Source organism: Chelonoidis abingdonii, chromosome 6 (assembly GCF_003597395.2).
Source record: "Chelonoidis abingdonii isolate Lonesome George chromosome 6, CheloAbing_2.0, whole genome shotgun sequence".
NCBI lineage: Eukaryota > Metazoa > Chordata > Testudines > Testudinidae > Chelonoidis > Chelonoidis abingdonii.
In genome coordinates this window covers 130,648,930-130,674,105 of record NC_133774.1, presented here as the reverse complement: position 1 = coordinate 130,674,105, position 25,176 = coordinate 130,648,930, and the positions used below count along the sequence as shown (strand labels likewise).

Genomic DNA, 25,176 nt, shown 5'->3' with positions numbered 1-25,176 from the left:
CGTAATTACTGAATCAGAGTGGGCATCTCCATGACATCTCTGCTGACATCTTTGAATGGCTTTCCAGACCTCACTTAGCCAGTGTGACTACTATATAGCCTGTTTACATTTAGGGTGACTAGATGTCCTGATTTTATAGGGACAGCCCCGATTTTTGGGTCTTTTTTTTTTTTTTTTATATAGGCTCCTATTACCCCCCCACCCCCGTCCCGATTTTTCACATTTGCTGTCTGGTCACCCTAGTTACATTGGCTATGTAATTGCTGTCCTATAGGCAATTCATACTACTCAGGAAGCTGTGATACAAATATTAGATATCCAAATGTCACCATTATATCCCAGGGGCTTGAGCCTTCCCACTGATTTCTGTGGGCTCTGGATCTGGCCCTGAAATGCTCTTTAAGTCTGGCCTCTATTCTAAAGACGAGCATCTGAACTGATGAAGTTTGAAATGTGCCCCAAAATTTCGATGCTTCTTCTCACAATCAAGGGTCAATCTTGCGGTCCTTACTCAGGACAGAATCCCACTGGACTGAGAGGGAGATTAGCCCAAGCAAGGATTACAAGATTGGGCCCAAAATGTTTAAAATGTAGTGCCTGCTATCCAAAGTTTAAGGGGTAACGTGGCTCTTCATTCTCTACCACGGGCAGCTATTTCCCTCTTCTCAGAGTCAGCTTCAGGAAGCAAGCACACCTCAAACTGATCTACTTCCAGCCATAGATAGCTGCTAATGTGAAGTGTCTATAGCAGGGGTAGGCAATAGGGTGACCAGATGTCCCGATTTTATACGGACAGTCCTGATTTTTGGGCCCTTTTCTTATACAGGCTCCTATTACCCTGCACCCCCGACCTGATTTTTCATATTTGCTGTCTGGTCAGCTTAGTCGGCAACCTTTCAGACGTGGTGTGCTGAGTCTTCATTTAGTCACTCTAATTTAAGGTTCCGCGTGCCAGTAATACATTTTAACATTTTTAGAAGGCCTCTTTCTATAATACATAATTAAACTATTGTTGTATGTAAAGTAAATAAGATTTTTTAAAAGTTTTAAGACGCTTCATTTAAAATTAAATTAAAATGCAGAGCTCCCTGGACCAGTGGCCAGGACCCGGGCTGTGTGAGTACCACTGAAAATCAGCTCGAGTGCTGCCTTTGGCACGTGTCATAGGTTGCCTACCCTAGGTCTATAGATTACAGGTTTGTTTTGCTAGGTCCAATATCCTCATTTCTGAATGTGTCTTCGTGAAATAGACCCAGTCACAAACCACCACCAGAAAGGACTGAGACCTAATAAAGAGGAAAGTAATTACATCCTGTCATTTCTTCTTTACCAGCAACAGCAGAGATACGCCAGAAACCACCTGCCTAAAAGAATTAAGTATTTTGCAAGGACTGACTCACCACAATCTGAAATGCCTGCAGTTGCTGCACTGCATGAAGTTACATGCTCAAACAAAAAACGTCCTCTGGAGTTGCAAGGGGAACTGGCGTCCAGGGATTGGTTTACAATAGGTACAGGTCCATGGGAATGCTGCTTTCCCAGCACTCCTAACATTTTCAAGCTATCTTCCAGTGTGATCCTGCTAATACTCCTAGCACGTCTCCATAGGGAGAGAGGACAGTAGCAGCACCAGTTCGAAGCTACTGTGATCTCAGTTAGGCCACGTCTATACGACGTGCCATTTCGGCACGTTAAAATCGAAAGCTCGGAGTTCGATATATCGCGTCTCGTCTAGACGGGGATATATCGAACCCAGAGCGCGCTTACATCGATTCCGGAACTCCACCAAAACAAACGGAGTTCCGGATTCGACATGGCGAGGCCGTCACACACGATTCGGCGCGGTGAAACGGTGAGTAATTATTTTGACTATTACAATTTCGCTACGCTATTCTCGTAGCTGAATTCGTATCTAAATCGATTTCACATGCGTGTGTAGATGGGCCTTAGTTAATGATGTTGCCCCCGTGGAGTGGACGGCAGGGCTTGCTTGCTTGTCACATCTAGCACCAAGTCTGCTTTGCAGACAATACAAGTGAAGTGCAGTAGAACCTAGGAGTTAGATAATAGGACGGGTGGTTTTATAGTCTAACAACATGACTGCTTGGTTACACTAATTGTCAAGCTTGAATTATTTACTATGAGAACAAAATGTCTTTAACCTTCTAATTTAAATAAAGGAAAGTTTCTTTACACTTTCAATTTATCTTTCCTTTATTTTTAGTAGTTACGATAACATAGATGTCTGTACCTCTATTCCCGCGCCTCATCCCCCCTTCGGTCTCTGCTGCTTCTGATTGGACACTTCGGTTCCAAATGGGTGTGTGGTTGACTGCTCAGTTCATAATCTGAGGTTCTACTCGAAGAAGATGACTTAACTCACCTTCTGCCCTGGACACACGTCACCCGCCACCAAGATAGAGCTGAAATCCCCCCGAACCGAGTATTTACTCTCTACTGCTCTCCTTGCTCAGCTGAAGCAGCAGGTAGACAGCTGCGGGAGTGGCCAGAGCAGGGAGGAAGGGGATGCATTACGAAGGGAGAGAGAAGGCACTGAGGAAACATGGAGCATTTCAGCTGATCGAACAGGCAGCAGAAGCAGGACATTTAGTTGGGATCAGATTTGCTCGCGGGGGTGGAGGAGAAGAGCAAGGCGTTATCTGCATCGGGGGGGGGGGGCAGCACTGCACATTGCTCTTTAGTGACTCCCTCTGGTCCAGTAAATTCACAGCAAGCACTGGGCTGTGAAGGGAGTCACGCCCCGCCACCTGCAGCCAGAGGGGACTTGAAGGAAGCACAAGAGTGCCGAGGATCCTGGGAGAAAACCCCCCTCCACAACCAGAAGTGAGGTCTCATGCAGACCTACGAAAACGGACAAAGGAGACAGCAACAGTGAGAGCAAGGAAGGGAAGGCTGCACACCTGGCAAGAAGGAGGAAGTGAATGAAACACACAGAAGGGGAGGTCCAGAAAAGGAAGAAAGGGAAGGAAAGTGCTTCATTTTAGTAAGCCATGGGGAGCAGTTCTTGGGGCGATTTGAGCTCTTGCAATAATGCTTGGTGAGAGCTGGCTTAGGAACCAAAAGGCACTCAGCAATCCCTTGAAAGTATCTTTCTGATGGGGGGCGGGGGGAGAGAAGGCAAACTGCACCCTACACAGCAATTACATTCTCCACTCCATTATACAGGGCCACAAAGTGCTTAAAATATTACATAGCGAAATCACTCCGCCCTCCAAACAGCAGCCTTGAGCGAGGTGTGCCAGCCCATCTCTGCCAGCTACACCGGGCAGGACACGAGCAGAACAATGTATGGCAACAAAGCCAGCGGTGGGAAGAAAATACTAAATTTCCCAGGTTTTCTTTGAAGCCAGTCACTTGGGCTAAGCTCTCCCATTCTCCCAAACAGCGTCCTGGATGCCAAGGACCCCCAAGGACTCATGGCTGCATTCAGCGAGCTCCAGGGCGCTGCTGCAGCACCTCGTGGGTCCAGACTCAGAGAGACACATGCCTCCAGCTGAATCAGCCCCACTTCAGCAGTCGCTGGTGAGACCCATCCCCACTTAGCTAAGAGATTCAGCTCCTTGCGCTTGCTCTTGTTGGCTTTGGGCACCCTGAGTGACTGATGTGTCGGAGGCAGATGCGGACACTGGACGGACTTCCTACCTTGCTGAACTCTGACTCCCTGCCTATCCCTGTCCCTAGGCTAGCGAGCGTCTCACTGGCAACAGGGCCAAGCTTTTTCTGGGCTGAAAAGAGATGTGGGGTAGATGTTGTACTAGGACGTCTATTTTGAGTCCCCTAAGCTGGAAGTACCTGTCGCAGTACCACACTTTCCAAGCCAGGCAAATAACGTTACAGGCCACAGTATGGGAAGACACTGGCTATGCTGAGACTCTCCCATCCACAAGGAATTTTGCAGAAGGCTGAAACAAAGGAATTGCTTTCTAGAAACCCACTCTGTGTCGTGGCCATGTTTAGGAGCCCTGGGCATGGACCAGGACCCACTGCACTAGGCTCTGTACAAACCTGGCGGCTGCACAGATCACAGAATGCTAGATATGCATCCAGAGCACCATGCAATGCAAAACCCTTCAGCATTAGCTTCTCTGTCCACTGTGTTACTGGCCACTCTGTGCCCTCTGTACTAATGGCAAAGCTCTCATTCGAGGTGGCTAGGGCGGCCCCTGGGATTAGCACCGCCTGCCCATGCTCAGACTTTAACACCCTGAATTCCGGGGAGAAACAGAAGTTCCCCAGGAGGCAGCTCTCCTTTCGTATTTCTTCCAATTTCTAGTTTGGAGGAGAAAATTAGCAGAAAGGCTAAATGAAAAGCTGCCAGCCCTCAGGACTAACAGCAATTCAAACCAGCACCCCGAATCGCTGCTTCACACCTGGCTTCTGCTTTGCCAATCTTCCGCAGCAACACCTACCTGCAGGGTCTGGCTGCCCAGACAGACAGGCCCCGGGCCGATCACACAAACGGCAAGGGCAGACACAACAGAGAAGTGCAGAGCGTATGAAGGGAATCCCTGGCTGTCAGAGGTTTGAGTAGGATGACAGTGGGTGCTGAATGGAAAAGGTTCAGATTTGGCCTGAGAGGTGAGGGGAAAGCCCAGTATGTCCTGCCGCAGGAGAGGGGTGGGTTGCAGAACAGTCATAGCTAAACACATCGTGCTTCACAGTGTTGCAGGAGGGGACAGTTGGAGCAGTACTCAATGGACTGGCAAATGGGAAGTCAGCAGCCTGTCAAAGGGTTTATCGAGCTCTTTGGGGCAAAGTGTGTCCCTTTGCTCTGTGTCCAAGCTCCTGGCACAGCGGGGTCGACGACCGGGGCTCTGCGGCACCATGGTTATGCATGTGACAAAAGTATCACGCTTCCTGAGTACTGGGGAGGATGGTGGGACCTGCGTGGAAAGGACCCTGTTGTACCTCAAAGGGTCTGGCCTCTTGCATAGCACAGGGCAGCTGCCAGAGAAATTCTCCTAGAGCAGCCTGCATCAGGCCCAGCACGTCTGCCTGCGCTAACTCTTCTCTTTCAGAAAGAATCATCCACTTCTGACGTGGAAGCTCCTTGGTGCTGGAGAACTCACCCCGTGACCTGGGAAGCCATGTCAGTGGTTAATTACCATCTCAACTATCTAAAAAACTGCACCTTAGTTCCAGTTTGAATTAGCCTAGCAAACAGATGACACGTGGAAAAAGAGATACATTCTGGGTACAGCACACACCATGCTCATTAGCATTCTAAGGGCTGACAGAACACACTGTGGAAATGAAGTAACATCAGAAAGGAAGACTGCTTGTAGTTAAAACAAAAGCATTTTTATTAACTATGGTTTTATATATTCTTAAAGATAGAGCATAGCTGTACTATGAGATATTGAGAAGAATGGGAAAGTATGTGGTTTAACTAGGAAAGGCTGAATGCTAGAGCAAAACTGAAGCAGAAGCAGAATGAAGCCTTTCTAGAGAAGGAACATGTCCGGGCATAGGACAGTGCTGCATTTTACATACAGTCACATGGGATTTTTTTTTATTTTTACTTTTAATACATGCACCACGTGAAAATTGACCACAACTTGGCCTCTATGCAACCTTGAAACAACAGACACGCATTATGCATATTGGAGCCATTCTGCAAGTCGAAAGACATACAGACTATGTTAATAGCACAGCAGTGAGTTCAGCTTGCGTAATTTGAAATGGGCTTTGGGGGAGGTGGAGAATACTCTTCCCACAGACGTGTTTGAAAATACTCAACTCCCGGCACAATCTGATCCTTTCTAAAGGCCAAAACATTTGCTTTTCAGCACTATATTCTGGGGATAAGTCATCTCTGTCTGGCATGTTGATTACCCAGCGTCTGGAGAGGGGGTGAAGTGCACTGCAGACAGAAGTCACCCCAAGCCTTCCTTCACTTGGGGGGGTTGAATTTTAACAAGGGGACCAGAAGAGCACTGAATCAGACACAGAGCTGTGGGATGGTGTGATGTGCAAACCTGTTCTGTCAGCAGTGCACTGTCCAGGGACAAAGAAGAAGCCCCAAGCCCCAGCACCCTCTGCCTTGCCAGCTGATGTTTGGACGGAGGGGGATTCATTTTTGTTCTTTCAAGATAGCATGAATTTTACAGACATTTTGCAGTGCAGTTTGGTTTGGGAGATGTAATCTTTGATTGGGTCTAAATTTATCATCTTTCAAACTGATCTTTGTTTAATCAATTATGTGTCATCTTGAGTCCCTGCTAACTGAAATCAGGAGTTGAAACAGGGACTAATTTAATCTGGTGCTGAAAAAAATACTGTCACAACAGACATAACTGGACAAAGTCTCAGAATGGATTAGATTAACATTGTAATTAGTGTTCACTTATCCCTCTGATAAGGTGACACACCCGCTCCTCTGCACGTTGTCCTTGTATAACTGCTTTAGCACACTGTCTGAGTCATGGGCCATACTTGGACCCTCCCCTCTGGGCTCTGAAAGAGTCCTGCTTTGCCGAGTGTAGCGAACTGTCTGCGGAATATGTTGCTTCACTTAGCTGCAAGAGGCGGGTCACCCAACTGGAGGGCTCAGCTCATTGCTCCCGGGGGCCCCAGCTGCACAGAAGGAGATACGCTGCCTTGGAAGAGTCATCAGGAGGCACAGCACTGCTCAGGTACCTCCGAAGTGCTGGGGAGCAGGAGGAGAGGACAGCACAGAATGTGCCTTGCTGCAGTTTTTAGAAAAAGTATGGCCCTGCCGAGCACAGCCATCCCCAGCTGCAGGGGGATAGTAGCCCCCCAAAACCACTCCCCACCTCCCACTTGGCCCAGACCGCCCGCCCCAAGAGGGGTGATACTTGGTGCTAAGAGCCCAGGTGCACAAGTTTTAAAAGCACCTTAGCACCTGATCTCCCAGGTCTCTTCAACAACGATACCCAGGCCCGACTGATCCATTCAGCAACCTGCCCTGCAAGGACACACAAGCCACCAATTCCTGCCGCCGTGTAGCCCTTTGGGACACACACAGAACCTGGTAGATCAGACGCTGGGCTGCTCTCAGATAGCCCCAGCACAGATCAGTGAAACCGCCAAGACCGGGGTGAGTCTTGCAGCTGCTACCCAGACATATAGCAATCACGTCCCGTTACACACTGATGCCTCTTGGCAAAGCTCTGAGCAGCAGGTGGCACTGGGCCGGCGCGTGAGAGAAAAGCGAAGCTGGGAGAGGTAAAGCAGTAGAGATGCCCCACTCGCAACACCTAGAAGAGCTGGCCAGGGCCCCAGCAGCAGGGAGCCAAGAAGAGCACAGATCCTTCCTCCCTCCACCTCTCTCCAGCCAGAAAGAAGGTCCTTAGATGGTTGTGGGGTGAGGGAGGACAGAGGTGGCGTTCTGCCTTCTGGCAGCCAGTGGTTACACAGGGATTGGGGAAAGGTTCAGCACACGCTGAACATCTACTGCCCAGAATCGGACATGACCCATGGAGCCCCTGAGCAGCGCCTGGGGACAGCAGCGTAGCAGCAATCCCAGTAGCTGCCTCTTGTCCAAACAGCAGAGGCCAGACACAAGGTTTCTGACTCGCATTCCTCCCTCCAGTCCTTCCTACTAGGCTCTGGCTAGGGGGTGTCCTGCAGTCGTAACAATACCATGATGCTGGGCTCGCCTTATAAAGCTGCCTTCCAGCGCTCTGCTAAGGACCGAATGGGACAAGCTGACTGAGCAACTTTTACCAAGATCTTCTGCCAGAAACTGGATCCTGCCCCACCCACCTACCTCCACTTCTTTAATTGTAATTGCTTAGTCCTGATCCTGAAAAATCTGATGCACTCAGCAGGATCACGGCTTCAAGCAAGTCACTGGCAGGATTTGAGCCTTTCAACACTTTTTATTGCATTGTTAAGTTTTCCATTTTGAGCCATACGCAGTCCTAGACAAGTTCACAGCCGGACTGTGCCCGGCCCTTGTGCAGGAGCACAGGGAACTCCCCCTTGCAACCCATCCCTTGCGTGCCCTGCTAAGAGTCAGGCACAACTGCAGTCCCTACTCAAGACAGTGCAAGGGCTGGTCCCTGTGTAGAGGTATGAGGATGTCCAGCACCTCAAAAAGGGGTTGAGAGGCAGCCATCCTGCTACCTTTCCCTCCCTCACCACCAGCCTGAAGGGCAGATCTGCCCCTGAAAAAGAGTGTTGTACCCCAGGAAAGAATGTAGAGCAGATGCACTCCCTCCTATACATCAAAAAGCTCCATACAGCAGACCAGATCCCACTGCTCCTCTGGACTACTGCACCTCACAGCAATCCCAGCACACGGCTGGCTGGCCCTTGGTTTCTGAGACCTCCGTTGTGCCTTTATGGATCTTCTCTTCAGAAGCTGTTCACCAACACTCATACCACGTTATAGCTGCTACAGACCAAACGCACTCCAAATGCCAACCATTAACAACAGACATCATAAGCTGACGTCCGGACTTTTAGTAACTACATTGCAATTCTTCCCTTTTATGAAGCTATCTTCCCCGAAGTATTCGACAGAGATCCCTCAATACTGCCTGAGCCAACATCTTATTGTGAGTGTCCATGAAATGCATTAGAAGGGTCTTCAAAGTAAAGCACTGTATCCATTAAACGGCACATCTCTGGGGAAGTGAAAGCCAATCTAAAGTAAGTAAAGGGCATAAATGCAGAACAAGCAAGATCACTGAATGTATTCAGGGCCTTGCTGCCCAAGAAGGTCTTTGTTCAGTTTTAAGCACAGATCTGACCGTAAAATGACAAATGAAGAATCAATTATATAGTTCTGTCCTGCTGTTTAACATGTTAAATGATCCTATCAAGACTATTGCCTACCCACTTGTGACACAATTAAACAGCAGGCTCATTCCACAATAATAAAGGAAGACGACGCTGGGGTTTTATTAAACCTTGCTTTTATCCCTGGCCATGGAAAGGAATACAAGTATGCCTTAGATAACAAATCTACCCAATTTATTCATCCAAAACATGAAGGGCTTCAACGGCCAAAGGCTGAATTTTTGGTTGAAATCTCAGGCAAACATTGACTAGAAATGTTTTTCAAACACAGTCACAATGAATCATGTGAGACTAACAGAGAAAACGGTGATTTGCCAAGAAGAAAAGTAGCTGATGGCCATGAGCACATCCACAGCTAACCTTTGGACAGCTCAGGACAGCAATTCTGAACAAAGGCAGTAACTCAGTTTCCTTTTAAAGTCTGACACGTGGCTTCTGTCCAAGGTATTATGAGAAAGAGAGAAGTAGTTTGGAGCAGAAGAACCATGTTGGTGTAGCTATAGGAAGCCCAAACTCCAAGGCAAACAGAGCAATATTTCAGCAAGGGAATATTTTAAAAGGTTTCCTCTCTAAAAAACTAGTAAATATTTTTCATGGAAAAGATCAGTTCTCCCTTTTGCCAAATTTCAACACTAAATTCAGTCCCTGGAGTGTGAAAACAGGGATCTCAACGCAACTGGAACTGTGGAGTCACCTTCAATGTCTCACAAAGCTTATTATTCATTTTACGGTGGTTCTGGGAGGCCTCAGTCAGGACCAGTGCCTCCTAGTGCTAGGTGCTGTAAAAATACCTATTACAAAATAAAGATTAGCTAGGCAACCACAAGGAACAGAGTCCAAAACGTGGCTTAGGATTCCTGAGGAAATGGGTAGCCCAGGTCCCACCCTAGAACATGGAAGAGAGACCACGGTTAGACTAAGAGTTCACAGGGCTCCAGGTCAGAACAACATTCACTGAAGACAACCCATAAGCATTTCTCTCTGATCCAAGTGGCTGAGACAGATCATCAGTTGCTGCCAGGAGAACAAGCAAATATACTCCTTAACAGGAACATTTTGTTTTCCTCTGGCATCAATCTTAAAACTCAGACCACAAAGGGATTTTCTCCCCATTTACAGACTTTAGCATGAAGACCGAGCTAAACTGTCAGTCTGGCAAAGAATGCGCTTTTGGGGGCACTATCTGGAAAGCAAATGTTGAACCAGATGAGAGCTGCGTCTACACTGGACAGGGTGCTGGATCAGGCAAACCAGTGAACCTTAGCAGTCACTGTCTTATTTCATTGCTATTGAAAATTTAGTGCTCAGAGGACTATACCGTACTGTAAGGGAAGTTTTCTTGTCTACAAACAAGCTATATTTGTCAGGTACACGATCAAAGTTATTGTTGTTAAAGAACGTAATCCTTCTCCTGCTTGAGCTCTGGCACGACTTAATACAATTGAAGTGGTTAGCTTATTTCTGACAGAAGGCTGGGACTCTGAGGGAAACTTATTTCTCCAGATAGTCTGTCTTTCTTTCAGTCGTATATTTAAGAACTGTAGCTCCATTCTGAGAAGCTACAGTTACAAGAAGTCTCTGCTCATTACTAACCCAATTGTCTTCTTCTCTCTACCTTGAGCAGCATGAAACCGAAAGATTTTAGGTCCCTGCCTGGCAAAGTGTTCTGTATTGATAAACCCATGTGCCCACAAAGAGCCTTCCTTAACTTCAGCCAGGGTCCATGCACCCAGAGCCAGTTGCTGCATTGGTGCCTTGGTTAACAGTAGTTCGATACGGAGAAGTTAAGAGAACTCTGTTGGTCACACACCCATTGTTCACGGACATGGGAACCACACATAAGGTTAAGATTTCCGTTTCATCTGTTTTACATTGTTCAGAATCTTTTTATCCATGAATTTCCATCCTTTGTTTGTTTTCTTTAAGCAAGTAGTTTTGAAATATCTTTAAAAGCTGAGAAGGTAACTCTGATACTTGGGAGAAGTCCACAGATGTGTTTGGGAGAGGTAAAGGAAATAAATGGCAGGTTTTGCCTCAGTTTGCAGACTTCCGCTATCTGGGATCAATCAGTGGCTGAAACAAATCAGAGTACTTTTCTTTTTAAGCCAGTTCTCTGTATCAGCTGAAATCTCATTCATATCTGTCAATTGTAACATGCTCTTTTACCTGTCAGTCACCACAGCCAACCTAACAACTTCACAGAGGAATTCAACACTGAACATTTCACATACAACAAAGACTGAAATAAGAATGTGCTCTTTAAACATGGTATGTTAGAGCAGTTGCATAATATCAGTAACAGATCCTTGCATGCCGATACAGGAATCCAAAGCGAAATCTTTGAAAGCTTCCAACAAATAAGCCTTCTGGTTCTCCTCCAAGCAATGAAGCATCGAGAAGCATGATGCTCAGATATTAAGGGACATAATCCAACTGCAGTCAAAGTAAGTGGAAAGGCTCCCATTGGCTTTCATAGGAGTTGAACCATGTTCCTAAGTAGCGGACAACAAAATCAGTGGTTCAATCCTGGAGGGTGCTGGGCAACTCCTGTGAGATGCTGAGCATCCTCTATTCCCACTGAATTTAATGGGAGCCAAGAGTGCTCAGTGTTCACTTTGCTTGATTGGACTCCTGATGATTTAACATCCTTCCAGTGTTCTAAACATCACCTTATACCAATATATATTAACAGAACTGGCCTGCCAGTACATCTGCTACATCAAACACTATTTGGACCAAGACTACTATAAAATGCTCTCTCTCATGAATTAGCAGCACATCCACAAATTCATTGCATGGTATCTCAGTGTTGCAGAGCGCATTAGCTGAGATAACAGTCTTGTCCTTTTCATGGATTATTTAAAACACAGAATTTCTATATAGGGCAAACATTTATATTTGTGAAGAAATGAAAGCACTGTAAACATGAAAGGAAAAAAAAATGTACAACCCCCCTCCCATAATATTTAGACTGAAAATAAAAAATTTATTCAATAGCAGTGAAAGCAAGAAAGCATTCAACCCAATTCATCTAAAAAGCCTCTGAAGAAGATGGCTGAATAGATTTATAACAATAAAAACAAAAAGGCCCAATGACACCTTGATAGGACACTGAAAGCATTCTGCTTATAAACAGTGCAATCACAGGTGATTTTCTGCACCTCTCTTCAAGTGTGCTGTTTTAAAAAAAAACAAATAAAAACAGAAGTATGGGCATTTATACTAAAACAGGATGGCTGCTTAGTACAGCTTTGGCTTCTCCTGCTGCTTAATCTCCCCAGATACTATAATCCTGCTTGGACCTCATCCAGTGCCCACTGTGGAAATGAGAAGATCCCCGTTGATTGCACTGGCATTGGATAGAGCCCTTTGTGACACTCGTTTAACGTAACGGTGAATTTGCTGTATAAAGCAGCATCTTAGCAACATGCCACAGGTCCCCATGTAAAAACCACTTAGATCAGAAATAAAGCTGTCCCCAGCTGGAGCTCAAGGATGTGTCTGTCTGTCTGTGCTTTTATACTAAACTCATTGCCATGGTATCATGGTGGCATCCCAACAGCCACCAGGCACATAGGTTACTTGCCAAAGTCTCAGGCAGATGGCAGATTGTGAATTCAGGTGTTTGTTTATCTACGTATGCTTCAGATTATCCAAATATCACAGAGAACAAGGATTTTATTTGGAAATCAGGAATTCAGGTAAACAAGAGTTAGGCGCCACCCAGCAGCAGCATGCCCTCCCCTCCCACCAATGGCCAGGGCTTGCCTATTTGCACTAGTTAACCTAAAGTCACTTTAGTTCAACAAGTTATGAAACTTGTGCAATTTCATATCGAGATAGTTAGACCAAGACTACTGTGTGTGTGGACACCCACTTGTAAATACACTGATCCAAGCTAACCTGATCTAAGTCCATTTTAACAATCATATGAGCGCCCTGCACAAAGCTGCACTGGCCTGGCCTGAGTTCTCTCCTGCAGGAAGCACTGCAAATTGCAAACCTTCTTTCGCTCACTTTATTCCCAAATGTCTTAAATGCAGTTTCAAAGAGCTACATAAGACACAGTTTAATCTTCATACTTGCACCGACGTGTTACGCAGCTGAAGGACCTTGGTTCAGCTAGGTTGATGACCAGGGTAGTCATGTGGAAGACACCCCATATCAAATACTGATCTCACTGACACTTGCCTAGTGCCCATGTTCTTACCACTCATTATCCTCTGGGCTTCGTAAGGTTCCATGTAGCCAGTGTTTTCTCCTTTCACCGCTTTGTTCAGCTCACTCTTGGCATCAAACGGATCAGAGTAGTCATCTGCTATCAAGACCTGAAATGAAGAAAATCACACTTTTATTGGAGGAGGGTTTTTTGTAAGCTGAGACTCACAAGCTAAGTGAAACTAAATCAGCAGCAAGTGCTGGAAGGGGTGACATCTGTACAGTGAAAGTGAGAACAAAAGCATCACAAGAGGCCTTAGCCAGTCCTTTTTAGCATTGGAAGTAAGGCCTCGATTCAGCAAAGCTCTTAAATATCTGATTAACAGAAAGCACCTGCTTTAAGTACTCTCCTCAAATCAAGATGTAAGTGCTTGCATCTCCTCATTCAACCCTGGACTTCTGACAAAAGCAGCTCTCTGCTAAGGAGTCTGACTCACACATCACCACACAGGGAATAATGGGTCACTAGCAAATTAATGAGATATGAATGCTTAGCGCAACTGAATCCACCGCAGGACTCCAATTTATCACAATACCATCTCAGATCTTCCAAAAAGCCTCTCTCCTCGTCACACATTTTCAATACTAGAGATCATTTTTATGCGTTTTGTTAATTCTTGTGTATATTTACTCAGCTGTAAACCACAAAAAACTGCTACAGTACCTTAAAATACTGTCAAGCTGCTTCCTAGGGAAAAACACACATCTTCTCACCGCATTAAATAAAACCCAAGCATGGTTCAAGTCCTTGTTTCTAATTTTCCATTTAAAAAAAATAGACCATGAAACCAAGCCCGTTATTTGAGGCGGAGTTTCTCCACCTGACCCATACTTTTTATTCCCTATAAACACTGTAGAAGGCCACTCAATTTCCCAACATAAATGCATGTGAAATTAGATGGCAAGAAAGTAAACTGAAATGAAGCAAACGCAAGCGCCACCTCTTCCTTCCTTGATGGATAGGGGCAGGTGAAATTGGGTAACTGTGTTACCTGGGACGTGCTGCCTTTCCATTCATTCCCACCCCTTGCTGGCTGCCTGCAACTTAGCCATCTGCCGAACAGGGGCTGGAGGCCACGTCAGCCATTCAGCAGCGGGCAGTTGTGGCCACAGGGAGAGGACAGGAGCCCACTCATTAATTAAAAAGTTGAAAGTGCTGTAACTTTGCACAGAGCTTTACAGGGACAAGGGAAAAGGCTGAGCTGCCCCGAAGAGCTTCCCATCTACCTCAGCCTGATGCTGAAAAGGGAGGTAGCGGACAAGAAAGGCACAGGGAAGGCAAGTCCAAGAATGAAAAACTAAAGATAAGGCAAGCTGCATTGTACCGCAGACACACTTGCATTCCCCAGGAACTTTGACACTGAGAATAGGGCGAGACAGAGCAGACAGGGCACAGAACACCACCAGAGAGTGAAGTGAGGATGGAGCCAGCGATGAGCGAAAATGAATGCGCTTGGCACCACGTGAGCTGGATTTAAAGTTCCAGGCTTCAGACGCCACATGGGTGAAACCATCCAGGCAAGGGTGGAGTCAGAGACAGCAAGGGGATTGATGGGCAGGGACCAAGCCACACGCCGGCCCAGAGGGTGAGGGTGAGGAGTCGGAAGGGAGGGAGAGTGGGACATGGCAAAAAGACCAATTTTAGCTCCTGCCCAGAGTGGGCAGGGGCTAAGGAGGAGATGGTTACAGACAGTATTCCACGCAAGCGTGCCATTGCAGACAGCTGCATGAACTTCCTCGTGTAATGTAAGGAGCCCCATTACAGCCAACGGGACGCCTCATCTGCTTAAGCACTTTGCCGGATCAGACCTGTGCATGAAACCAGCACAAGCACCCGCACTCCCATCTCTCTGTGTTACAGGTGGCTGATGGCAATTGGGTCACCATCTTTTTTTCAAATTACTCTTTGAGCATGGGAGAGCCGGAATCTAAGAGCTTCAAGAACCCCAAAGAATCCTCAGAGATCCTACCAAATGCCTGACTGCCTAGCAATCATATGGGTTTGTTTTGTGTGCATGTCTGTGCGCGCGCACACACACAGGGGGGAGAGGAGCTAAAACATACACAGTGTACAAATGCATATCACTCCCATTGTTAAGAATCAAGGCCTGAGTCCCTGCATGTCACACATGAGAGAGAGTCACAATGAAAGAGTAGTCGCTATCTGACAGCACACACTATAAGCCGGGGTATTTGTAACTCTTACTTTAAAAAAAGGAGCATTTGCCTCATGTCATCCCTACAGGCACAAGTTAATTACTGCAATTCTAAATTACTTCTCTCGGCTGTTTTAAGTCTAAACCTACGGTGCCTGCTTTCCACATATAATTTAAAGATATTTGAGGGCCTGGGTAAACTGAAGACCATTAAGAAGACAAGGAAAATCGGGAGGAGAAAGAGCAATCCTTTGTTTCACCTAACAATGAATTGAACGGCTTGTTATTGCAGATATAGTTAACGCAATGAAAAATGCTACAGCTTCAGTAATGTATGCATGAGCTGTAATCAGCAGTGCTGTCAGAGCAGTGTCAGCGGCTGCGTGCGCTCAACACAAAGACAACAATGTGCATCATACAGCAATAATTCCTCCCAGTAACAAGGGCATATTTATCTGTAAAAGCCCTACAGCAGAATCACCATCCATTTACTTTCCTGGATACAGCTCTGTCAAGAGCTGATGGATACTATCTTGGGCTCCCTGCTGGTCCCCTATGCCAGATACTGACACTGTAATAGCTGCCTTTCTTTAAAATAACTGCACTAAAATGACATGAAACAGAAAAATAGCCTCACAAGAACAATGTGCTTTATTTGCTATTTTTCTTCTCTATTTGCCGAAAAGCATTAAGGGAAAAATTAGACACATAATGCTGTCCAGCAGCAGAATGTCAAATGTTGATTTGGTTTAAAAGCAAGACGGTAACATATTCAAGTGCTCCAGGTACCAGACACCACCAGAGGGACTGAAATGATGAACCTGCTTTACCGGAGGAGATGTAATCAAAGATGCAGCAAACAAACAGATCTGAATGTACGGAGCCTTATTCCCATGTGTGTATCCTTGCAGAGATTCACACAGGAACACAGGCCCGTGTATCTGGATCTGTCTGCAGAATCAAACTCATGATTTGTTAACAGTTCTGTCTCCAGCATCCTGCAAGCAGGGGAAACCCCCGTGTAAGATCCATGGACTTTTCCCCCGAAGTGGAAAAATGATTATGTCGTCCGGATGGTGGAAGTGCTGGGCTATTCATCATAATCTAGAAATCAATATGTGAAATAAAACATGGCGTATAAAACGTGTAAATGCAGAGGGCTGCAGAAGTAACAAGCTAATGCAGCATTCACCTGGACAGATACAGGGACCAGCTCTTTCAAAAATGCCGTATCTGTATTTTCTAATTAAAATTGTTTCTCTAGCTCTGTGCTGTCAGAGAGCCCCCAGCTGCCTGCATTACTATTTCAGTTTAAATTAGAATTTACAAATTCTCAGCCTAGATAAAGCAGCTGGCCTATGTTGACATACGGTTTCTTTTACACTTGCTGACAGTTGCAAATCCTCATTTTCTAAGAAGTTTAGAGATTTTTTTAAAACAGTTTGTTAAAACCCTACATTGCTTTTATTTGGATCCTTTTCCAGATTAAGGCCAAAAGGAGAAGAATTCTCTAACACCACCACTGCCCCCCAACCCGACTCTCTACCCTAGGACCCAGAGGGACCAGCCTGCCGGAAGCTTCCTGGGATGGGAGCCACCCCAGGTGAGCACCACCAGGACTCCCCACCTCACCCCCTGGGAGCAGGAGCGGCAGGTTATATGGGCTCGTGGAGCCCGAGCACCAAGAATATTCAAGGCTGGGGGCTGTGCTCTACCAATATTTGGAGCTGGGTTTCTCCCCTGGCCCTGCCTGGAGCATCTCTCCTCCCCACCGCCCCACAGCTTCCCTGCCTGGAAAAAAAAAAAAAAAAGAATAAAAAACCAGCCCATGCCTCTCTCCCTTGCTTGTGCTGTGGGCTGCTTCTGCCTAAGGCTATAGAGAGCAGCGGCTGGCAGCCTACTGGAGCAGCTCAGGAGGGGGAAAGCCAGCACCCACCTGGAGGAGATGCCAAGGGAGGGTTCTGGCCAGGAGATGGACATCTGGAGTGGACCTCATTCACCTGAGCAGCTTCTGGGGCTTCGGTGAGGTTTGACCCTGTGATCCACCCCCTCCCCTCCCCCCGTTCCTGCCCAATGCTGGGCAAGAGGCATCCCCATCCCCAGTGAGGCTAGGGTGAGGGGCAGCAGGCTGCAGCAGGGGAGGAAGGAAGCCATATGTGCTGGCAGTCCCGTCCCCCCCACCACCAACACCCATCCACCACAGGGGAGATGAGGGAGGGGGGCTTCGTAGACCTGAGAAGCTGGGGCTTGGGTGAATTTTGTGACACCTACCCACCCCCCAGCCCCACGCTCGGCAAGGGGCAGCCCTATCCCCCATCCCCAGTGAGGCTATGGTGAGGGGCAGCAGCAGGGGAGGCCACACATGATGGCAACCCCTCCCACCCGGTACCCACCATAGGAGAGGCAAGTGGGCTTTCTGGACCTGAGAGAGGCCCTAGGAGCATGTGCAGTGACTGTGGTGCAGAGTGAGTGTGCTGCCGGGGGGAGAGGAGGGGTCCCTCCCCTGGAGTTTGCTGCTGCCAGAAAGGGCGGGGGCGGGGAGGGGAAGTCCTCTCTGGCCCTAGCGCTGAGGCAGCCTGTCTGCACCCCAAGTTCCTTATCCCCAGCCCTGTCCCACCCCAGAGCCTGCACCCCCAGCATCCCAACCCTGAGCACTGTCCTGCATTGTGAGCCCCTCATCCCCAGCCCCACCCCAGAGCCTTCACCTGAGGGGAAAAACGGGCACCTTAAATTTGGTGATCAGTTTGGAGTATCATTGTGTTTAGCACAATACTTGATTATTTTACACCCTTTAAAGTATATAATTAGTCGTATACAGGTGTTACGAAGTGGGAATGTTCTTAATGTGTTCTCTGAATACTGTGTGGATGCCTCAGTTTCTCAAGGATCTAGATGGTGGGATAAGGGTGTGTGATTGTTGTAGAGCCCTAGAGGGCCAGTGTGATGCCATCTGCACAGAGAATGGTCGAAACCCTGTCTCCAGGCAACTGATGGCCTGGGCCGCTCTCCTGCAAGGTGCCAACTGAAGGTGTTGGAGAACAAAGAGATCAGGTGGCCTCCAAATGCCTGGTAAAGAGACAAAGGCCAGAGGAGGGAGTGTCAGTGCCTGTGCGGATTTCCCGGAAGTGCATGGTGTGGAAGGGGATGCTTTGGAACTACTCCATACAAAGCCAGTCACGACTCTCTCTCTGAGCAGACTGTCTCCAGGGCAAGAAGCTTACACCTTCCTGGATCTGACCTCAGAGCATTCAGCATGCCCTTCCATACCATGCACTTTCCGCAGCGAGTCTGCCCAGGCAGGTCCTAGGGCAACCAGAAGTCCCTTCACCCCAACTCTGCAGTCAGACATGACTCTCAGCCAGCCGGTAAAACAGAAGGTTTATTAGATGACAGGAACAGTCTAAAACAGAGCTTGTAGGTACAGAAAACAGGACCCCTCAGTCAGGTCCATCTTGGGGGTTGGGGAGCCCAGACCCAAGTTCTGGGCCTCTCCCCATTTCCCCAGCCAGCTCCCAACGGACACTCCCTCCTCTGGCCTTTGTCTCTCTTCTGGACAAGGAGGCCACCTGATCTCTTTGTCCCCAACACCTTCAGCTGGCACCTTGCAGGGGAAACTGGGGCACCCACACAGTGTTCAGACAAAACATTAAGAACATTTCCACTTTGTCACAACAGGTGCAACAAAATATAAAACTGTATATTGAAGCAGGCAAGTACTGCTTCTGACTTTCCATTTTTAATTAACCCTTGTAATCTTGTAGTGCCGACGCACTGTAGCTTCATTTTATATTGGCTTACAGGGTGGGAGCGGGGTCGGGGTGGAGGGCACCACCAAAAATTATACAAACCTGCCGCTTATGCCTGGGAGGTCCCTCTGGCTCTTGGATATGGGGGGGGGAGGGGGGCTCTGTGTGGTGCCGGCGCCTGAAGCCCCACTCCTCGGCTCCGGCAGCTCCCATTGACGCTTTTCCCAGCCAACGAGGGCCACGGAGCTTGTGCTTGTGGCAGGCACAGCACGTGAAGAGTCTGGAGACTCCCCTCACCATTCTGACCCTAGAAGCCAGAGACCTCCTGGCAGGGCTGGTGAGTGCAGACAGGGAAGCGGGCAGGGTGTGATGGAGTGAACGTCTGAAGTGTGCGTGGGCTGCGAGGGTGTGGAGGGCGCTGGGCCGTGGGGGACATTTTTGTGTTTTGGGGTGCTAGACAGTGGGGCCTGTTGGAGGGTGCCAGACAGTGAGGGAGATCTGCATGTGTCAGGACACTGGGCAGCACGGGTCTGTCTGGGGCATTGTGTAGTTGTGGTGGTGGGGCTGTGGGGAAGTGCACTGGGAGGGAGGAAGAAAGGGAGGGAGGGGAAATCTGTGTATTGGGAAACTAGCGAGTGGAGGGTTCTGCATGGAGTGTTCGGCAGCTGTGGTGAGGCTGTGGGCAGGGGGCGCTGGGTAGGGTGTGTGTGCCCGGCCCTGTGCATTTGTTGTGGAAGGGCTGTAGGGAGGCTCTGGGCATAGTGGATCCAAGGGGTGCTGGGCAGAGGAGCTGTGTGGAGCAGCATGGGCCCACCCCCAACAGGAAGGGGCACACTGGTAGCACAGAGCCAGGCGGACCAGTGTGCCTCTGGCTCCAGTCGGAGCTGTGCACCTGTGTCTATCTCTGCTCCCCTCCCTCCCCGCAATGTGTCCTGATATTTCACTCTTGGGATTTGGTCACCCTAGCTCTAAAAAATGCTTCTTGCCCCAGGCAGCGTAAGTAACTTTCCCTCCCTGCCCATCACACACCTCCAGACCCTCCTCAGGGGGTGAGCTGACTGAGGGATAGCTCGAGAGGGTAAGCTCTGTACCGTGGCCAGCCAGATCCCAGAGTCAGCAACCTGCCCTGACTGTAGTCGCTTGACACAAAATCTAGGGGCCCATCAGCCCTAGCACCCAAGCAGATCTCCACTAAGAGAAGGCCGACTCAGCCGCAAGGCTACTCCCTCCATTTATAGGCTGAATCCAGCGGACAGGCATTGCTATCTGAAGCGAACTGGAAGCCAGTGCAGACTGCAGACACAGGTGTCGGATACTGCATGCATAAACCACTAAGAAAGCAAACAGCTGCACTTTCCCTCCAATCTAAAAGGCTAGGGAGCGGCACACAGCCCCTTCCACAGTAGCGTCACGCTCCCCGACTAACTGCGGCCATCTGAACCTCCAGAGGCAGCAGAGGAGTCAAACAAGCCCCCTGAACTGGAAGCCTTAACGAAGAGACAGGCCAGGCTTCTGCCTTCTGGGAACAGTCTGGTTCCTCACACAGAAGATACTTTCAGCTTACAGTCACCCAGGGAACAATAAGAAGCAACAGCCCACAAGGACTGTGGGGAGAAGGTAGAAGAGAGTCATCACTAACACACAACAAAATCCACCCCAATCGTATTTATCCTCCCACTCTGTAATAAGGGTTCAGCATTCATCGTCCAGGAACAGATTCTTTTCCATCTTCAGTTCCTCAGTAAGAGGTTAGCTCGAGACTGTACAGTCTGTGGATCGAGAACCACTGGTGGTTTATGGATCGCTTGCTTATGGGCCTGCAAAGAACTGGCTGGTTTCATGTTTCAAGCTAATACATTACAGGAAAAAGACGGCTAATTTACACTAACGCACCTAATTTCACTTTCCATATTAGCAGTGGCTAATCACAAATGGGAGGGAATGTTGTCCATACAACTGGGGGATGAGAGAATAGAGGTGGCTCATGAGACAATCCCTCTGTTAACAGAGGGACGGTTGACTCCACACTACAAAAAGTTGAAAGCCCCTGATCTAAATAAATTAACACTGTTTGGCGCTCTGTTCTGCGTGTGTCCAACCATTTGCTATGTGTAACCATCAAGTGGGGATTGAGCAAGAGATAATCACTGCACCACAGACAGTGCTGTGGTCAATATACTCACTGAAGAAAAGGCTTTTCAGCTCTCCGCGCATCAAGCGATGCTAACCAGAAAATAAATCACGAGGGAGCACACTCAAAAGAGAGTCAGGTCTCAGTCCATAAAAGGCTGCAGAAGGATCAGACACCAACTACAGAAAGGGATCATGAAGTTTAAGTAGCTCTCCCAACAGACCTCTGACCACTCAACCTACCAAGAACATCAGCTGCCCTATGGGTCGGTCAATTGATTGTCACCATCTCAGTTCCATCAGCTTAAGAGCAACTCACAGAGGTAAAGTAACTTGATCGGCATGTGCCGGGTGCACCTCATAACCAGGCACAATGCTGGTGACGTAACAGCTTTCATGGAACGCCAAGGGAGCCGGCCAAAAACACTACACATGCCCTATCACATTGTTACCTTACAAAGCTCTTTATCTACTTATGGAATAACATACCCAATCACCTTGTTTGAGTGGGGGAGGATAGCAACTATCGGGTCTTCCAGGTGTGTCGCCAAGTCAAGAGAAGCAAGAATCATTCTGAGCACCTGCAAGAGTTCTGAGAGCCATCCTGGACCTGTGACATTTTCTGAAGTTCCACAAAATATCTCTTCTCTTTAAATCACTAACGAGAGGAGATGATCTGCATGTTACAGAGCTCACGAACGTACGTCTCTCGCCCCCCTGCCCCCCACCCCCACCAGAAGCTCCTTGAGCAATAACTTCTAACAGATGCATGCTGTATTCTGGTGCCCTCAGTAAGAGTGCAGGGCCTTAGTTTCCACAAACTGGTAAAATGTATCATTTCCTCCTTCCAAATAACTGAATTTTGTTGCTTACATTAATATCCCAAACTTTACAGAGAACCCACTTTAAATGGTTTTACAGGCATTTTTGTGAGGAATACAAGTAAGGAAACATCTAAAAGTATCTGAAAAAATACCTCGACTCTCCTAAATTGCGCAGTGGCTTAACATAGATTTCTATTTTAAAGAAATGTACTCTACTATAGATTTTAGAAAAATCAAGGCGAAACCTGTAGTAAGTGTTTCTATTTTGGACAATATAGTTTAAGAGAGAGAGTGTCCAAATCTGCAGCAAATCAATTTCTACCATGTGTGAAATTTAGCCAGTCTGCCTCCACTTAACAGCATTTACACCAAAAAGCAATATACTCATTACACTTATATAGAAGTTTAAAAAATGCCGATTTTGTTTTGTTTTCATTTGAATCCACTGAGCTGGCAGCAGAAGCTTTTGCGGGCTCTTTTTTTTGGGGGGGGGGGGCAGGGGGGGCAAGGCCCTCAGAGTCCAAACCAAAATTAAACCCAGTTGTTTCCAGCTGTGTTTCAACTGGTTCTCCAGCCGCTGCAGCAGAGAGCATGTTCCAAATGCAGTTTCTCATTGAAAGTCAAGCTGTCCAAGATAAATCCAGCTGCAGTACCCTGCATAGTACTCGACAGTGACGCAAGAAACTACATGGGCCTTTAGATGGTCATATATTTAAGCATAATGCATAAGGAGGCATTGACACCTCTCTGCTCTCAGTTTGTTCAGCTGCAGACTCAACAGGACAGAAGTATATTGGACTATCACTGCCATCTTCACTGCCAGAAGGGCTAGAAACTTTAGAATGTATGCGTGCATGCAGCAGAGATTACAGCAAACTCAGCAGGAAGAGCCCAATCCTGTGGGTTCTTCGAAAGTTTTATGCTTGTGGATTCCACTTCTCTCAGAGGTCCGAGAGAAGGGGAGGGGAGTTTGAAATTCAGTCGAGTGGCTTGTCCCACAGGCAGATACCAATATGACCACCAGATATTCTGCATTCCAACCAGCAGTCGTTTATGCCCATTTTCTATGCATCTTCTTTGGTCCTGTCCACACGAGCCTTGCCTTTGTTCAGAAATAGATTTTAAAACTAGTTTTTAAATGGTTTCTGTAAATGCGGTTATGCTAGCCCGTGCCGAAGGGAATCTCGTCAAAATCAGTTTGTAGGAACTGTTCCAGGCTAGGTCACCATCGAGCCTTGAGAATGGATTTTTCAAGCGTTATGCCCCAAGCAAACCAGACCGGCATGACGAGAGCTTGCAGAAATCATTTTTAAGAGCAAGGTTTAAAAGTTTGCAAACACAGGGGGAAACTGCAGCATCAGACAAGCCTTGTTTTCTTCTGAGAATATAGTGAATCCATTTTGTACAGAACTGTATTTCTAGTTACGCTACCTCTTCTTTACGGCAGTTTGTTCGATGGATAGATTTTTTGCTGTCAGAAGCCAGGGCACGCTTGTTTCATCAGGTGGTGTTTATTCAAATGGCTGACAAATACAAAAGACCTTGCTTGAAAGCGATTAGCCACACAGCAATCAGTTTTCACTAATATAGGCTTTAATCCAGATGCTGCCGAGAAACTACATTGAATTTACAGGGAATAAGTTCTCTGACTGTTTACTAGCCTTCCCCAGTCTTCAAATTCTTGTTTACTAATATTTCAGTTGTTCCTTTTCTAAACTAGGGATGGGGCCAATTCTCTTTATCCCTTCAACTGTAAAGAGAACACTAGAAGTGGTTAATTCGAAAAGGAGGAGGAGAAAATAATAATGGCTACAAAAAAAAACCAAGCAAACATGGGCCAATGTTCAAAGCAAGGTGCCTTCAACTATTTACAGTCTTGATTAGCAGGGCAAACATCCTGCCCCATCTACATGAATAAGTCTGGCCTCACATTTACTACTTACTGGAAAGAAGCTGAATTTGCAAACCACTACAGAAGCTGGAGTACTAGACAATGAAAGTTTAAAGGGTGATTTCATTCAGCAGAATTCATTTGAATTTAGTTAAAAGACTGTGAATCACTTTATATATAAGTACTAATCTTGTCATCTGCCAGAGGTAGTTTTAACAAGAAGCTCCTGGGTCTAGTGCTAATCATGAAAGAATCTGAATGATTCAATATAGTTAAGATCAGTAAGGAAGCAATTCCACATCCTTCTCACCCAGTATAGCCAGTGTAAGAATGTCTACTTCTTTCTCACAGCAACAGGAGACTTTGATGGGACATACAAAATAATTCCTGGGCTGTTGACTTTTGTTGAACTAGTTTTTTCCAATTCAAAACCTTCACCTTAGGTTTTCTTAAAATAATGTATTTACTAGTCTAGTTTGCCGTTACAGGCATGCCAAATATACTGTTAATGGAGTGGAATTTGGCCGTGCTGGTGAAAATATACCAGACTTTCTTCATAAATTGAGGTTACAATGCTTAATAAGGTAGCAGTCCACAAGCAACAGCAACTCTACATCTTGCATTGTTATTTATAGGGCCTAATCCTGCAACCACTGAAATCAATGGCAAAATTCCCATTCACGTCTATGGGGCAGGATCAGTGCTTTAGCAAGGTTCAAGTTCACAGAAAAACAAAAGAGGACACGATGCATAACAATTTGAATGCAAGTCTAAAATTGTGGGTCTAATAGTCGGTGCTCCATTACCATGGAGACCTCTTACTGGTAAGTGGGGAAGGATTTTTCTCAAAAGCCCATTATGACCACATATAAAAACAAGAGATTATACAATCTCTAAGCCGACCAAAATGGAAAATTATTCTAGGCGTTCTTAGCAAGTGAGTCTTATTCTAAAATTATCCATTTTTGCTGAAAGCCACAAAATCTGAAACTATCCATTTGCCTTGCTAACGTTTCATCCAGCATATTTTATTAAGGAAAGAGCACAAAACATTCAGCCCTTTGAGTGAATCTAATTGCTTTGCTTCACAATGAGGAAATTTACAAGAGGTGCAGAAAGCAGCATCCGAACAATAACGGGAATGGTTTACGACGGCTCTAACTGCACTGCTGCGCCTTTCCTTTTTCTCAATCCAAAGACCATCAAGGTCAGAAACCTGGAGGAGTTTCCTACTGGTGTAGTTTCCTTGAACTGAAGTTTATCACAATGCCCTGCCCAAAAAAGGTATGTCACATGCAATGCCAGCTTCCGCCCCAGTCACAGAAGCACAAAGCAGGGCAGTGAAATAGGGTGTGGCTGTGGATTTTGCTGCATTCTGCAAAATCTAATTATTACTTTTAAAGGGATATTTGTAGCCACAT

General features: G+C 46.9%; 1 protein-coding gene across 1 annotated transcript in view; it reads right to left on the bottom strand.

The window, feature by feature from the left end:
• Positions 1 to 25,176, bottom strand: part of SHB (SH2 domain containing adaptor protein B) — a 167,777-nt gene that overhangs the window by 104,983 nt on the left and 37,618 nt on the right. The window contains 1 exon segment of the mRNA XM_075067506.1: positions 13,001 to 13,118. Within this exon segment, the coding sequence (XP_074923607.1) occupies positions 13,001 to 13,118 (118 nt within the window).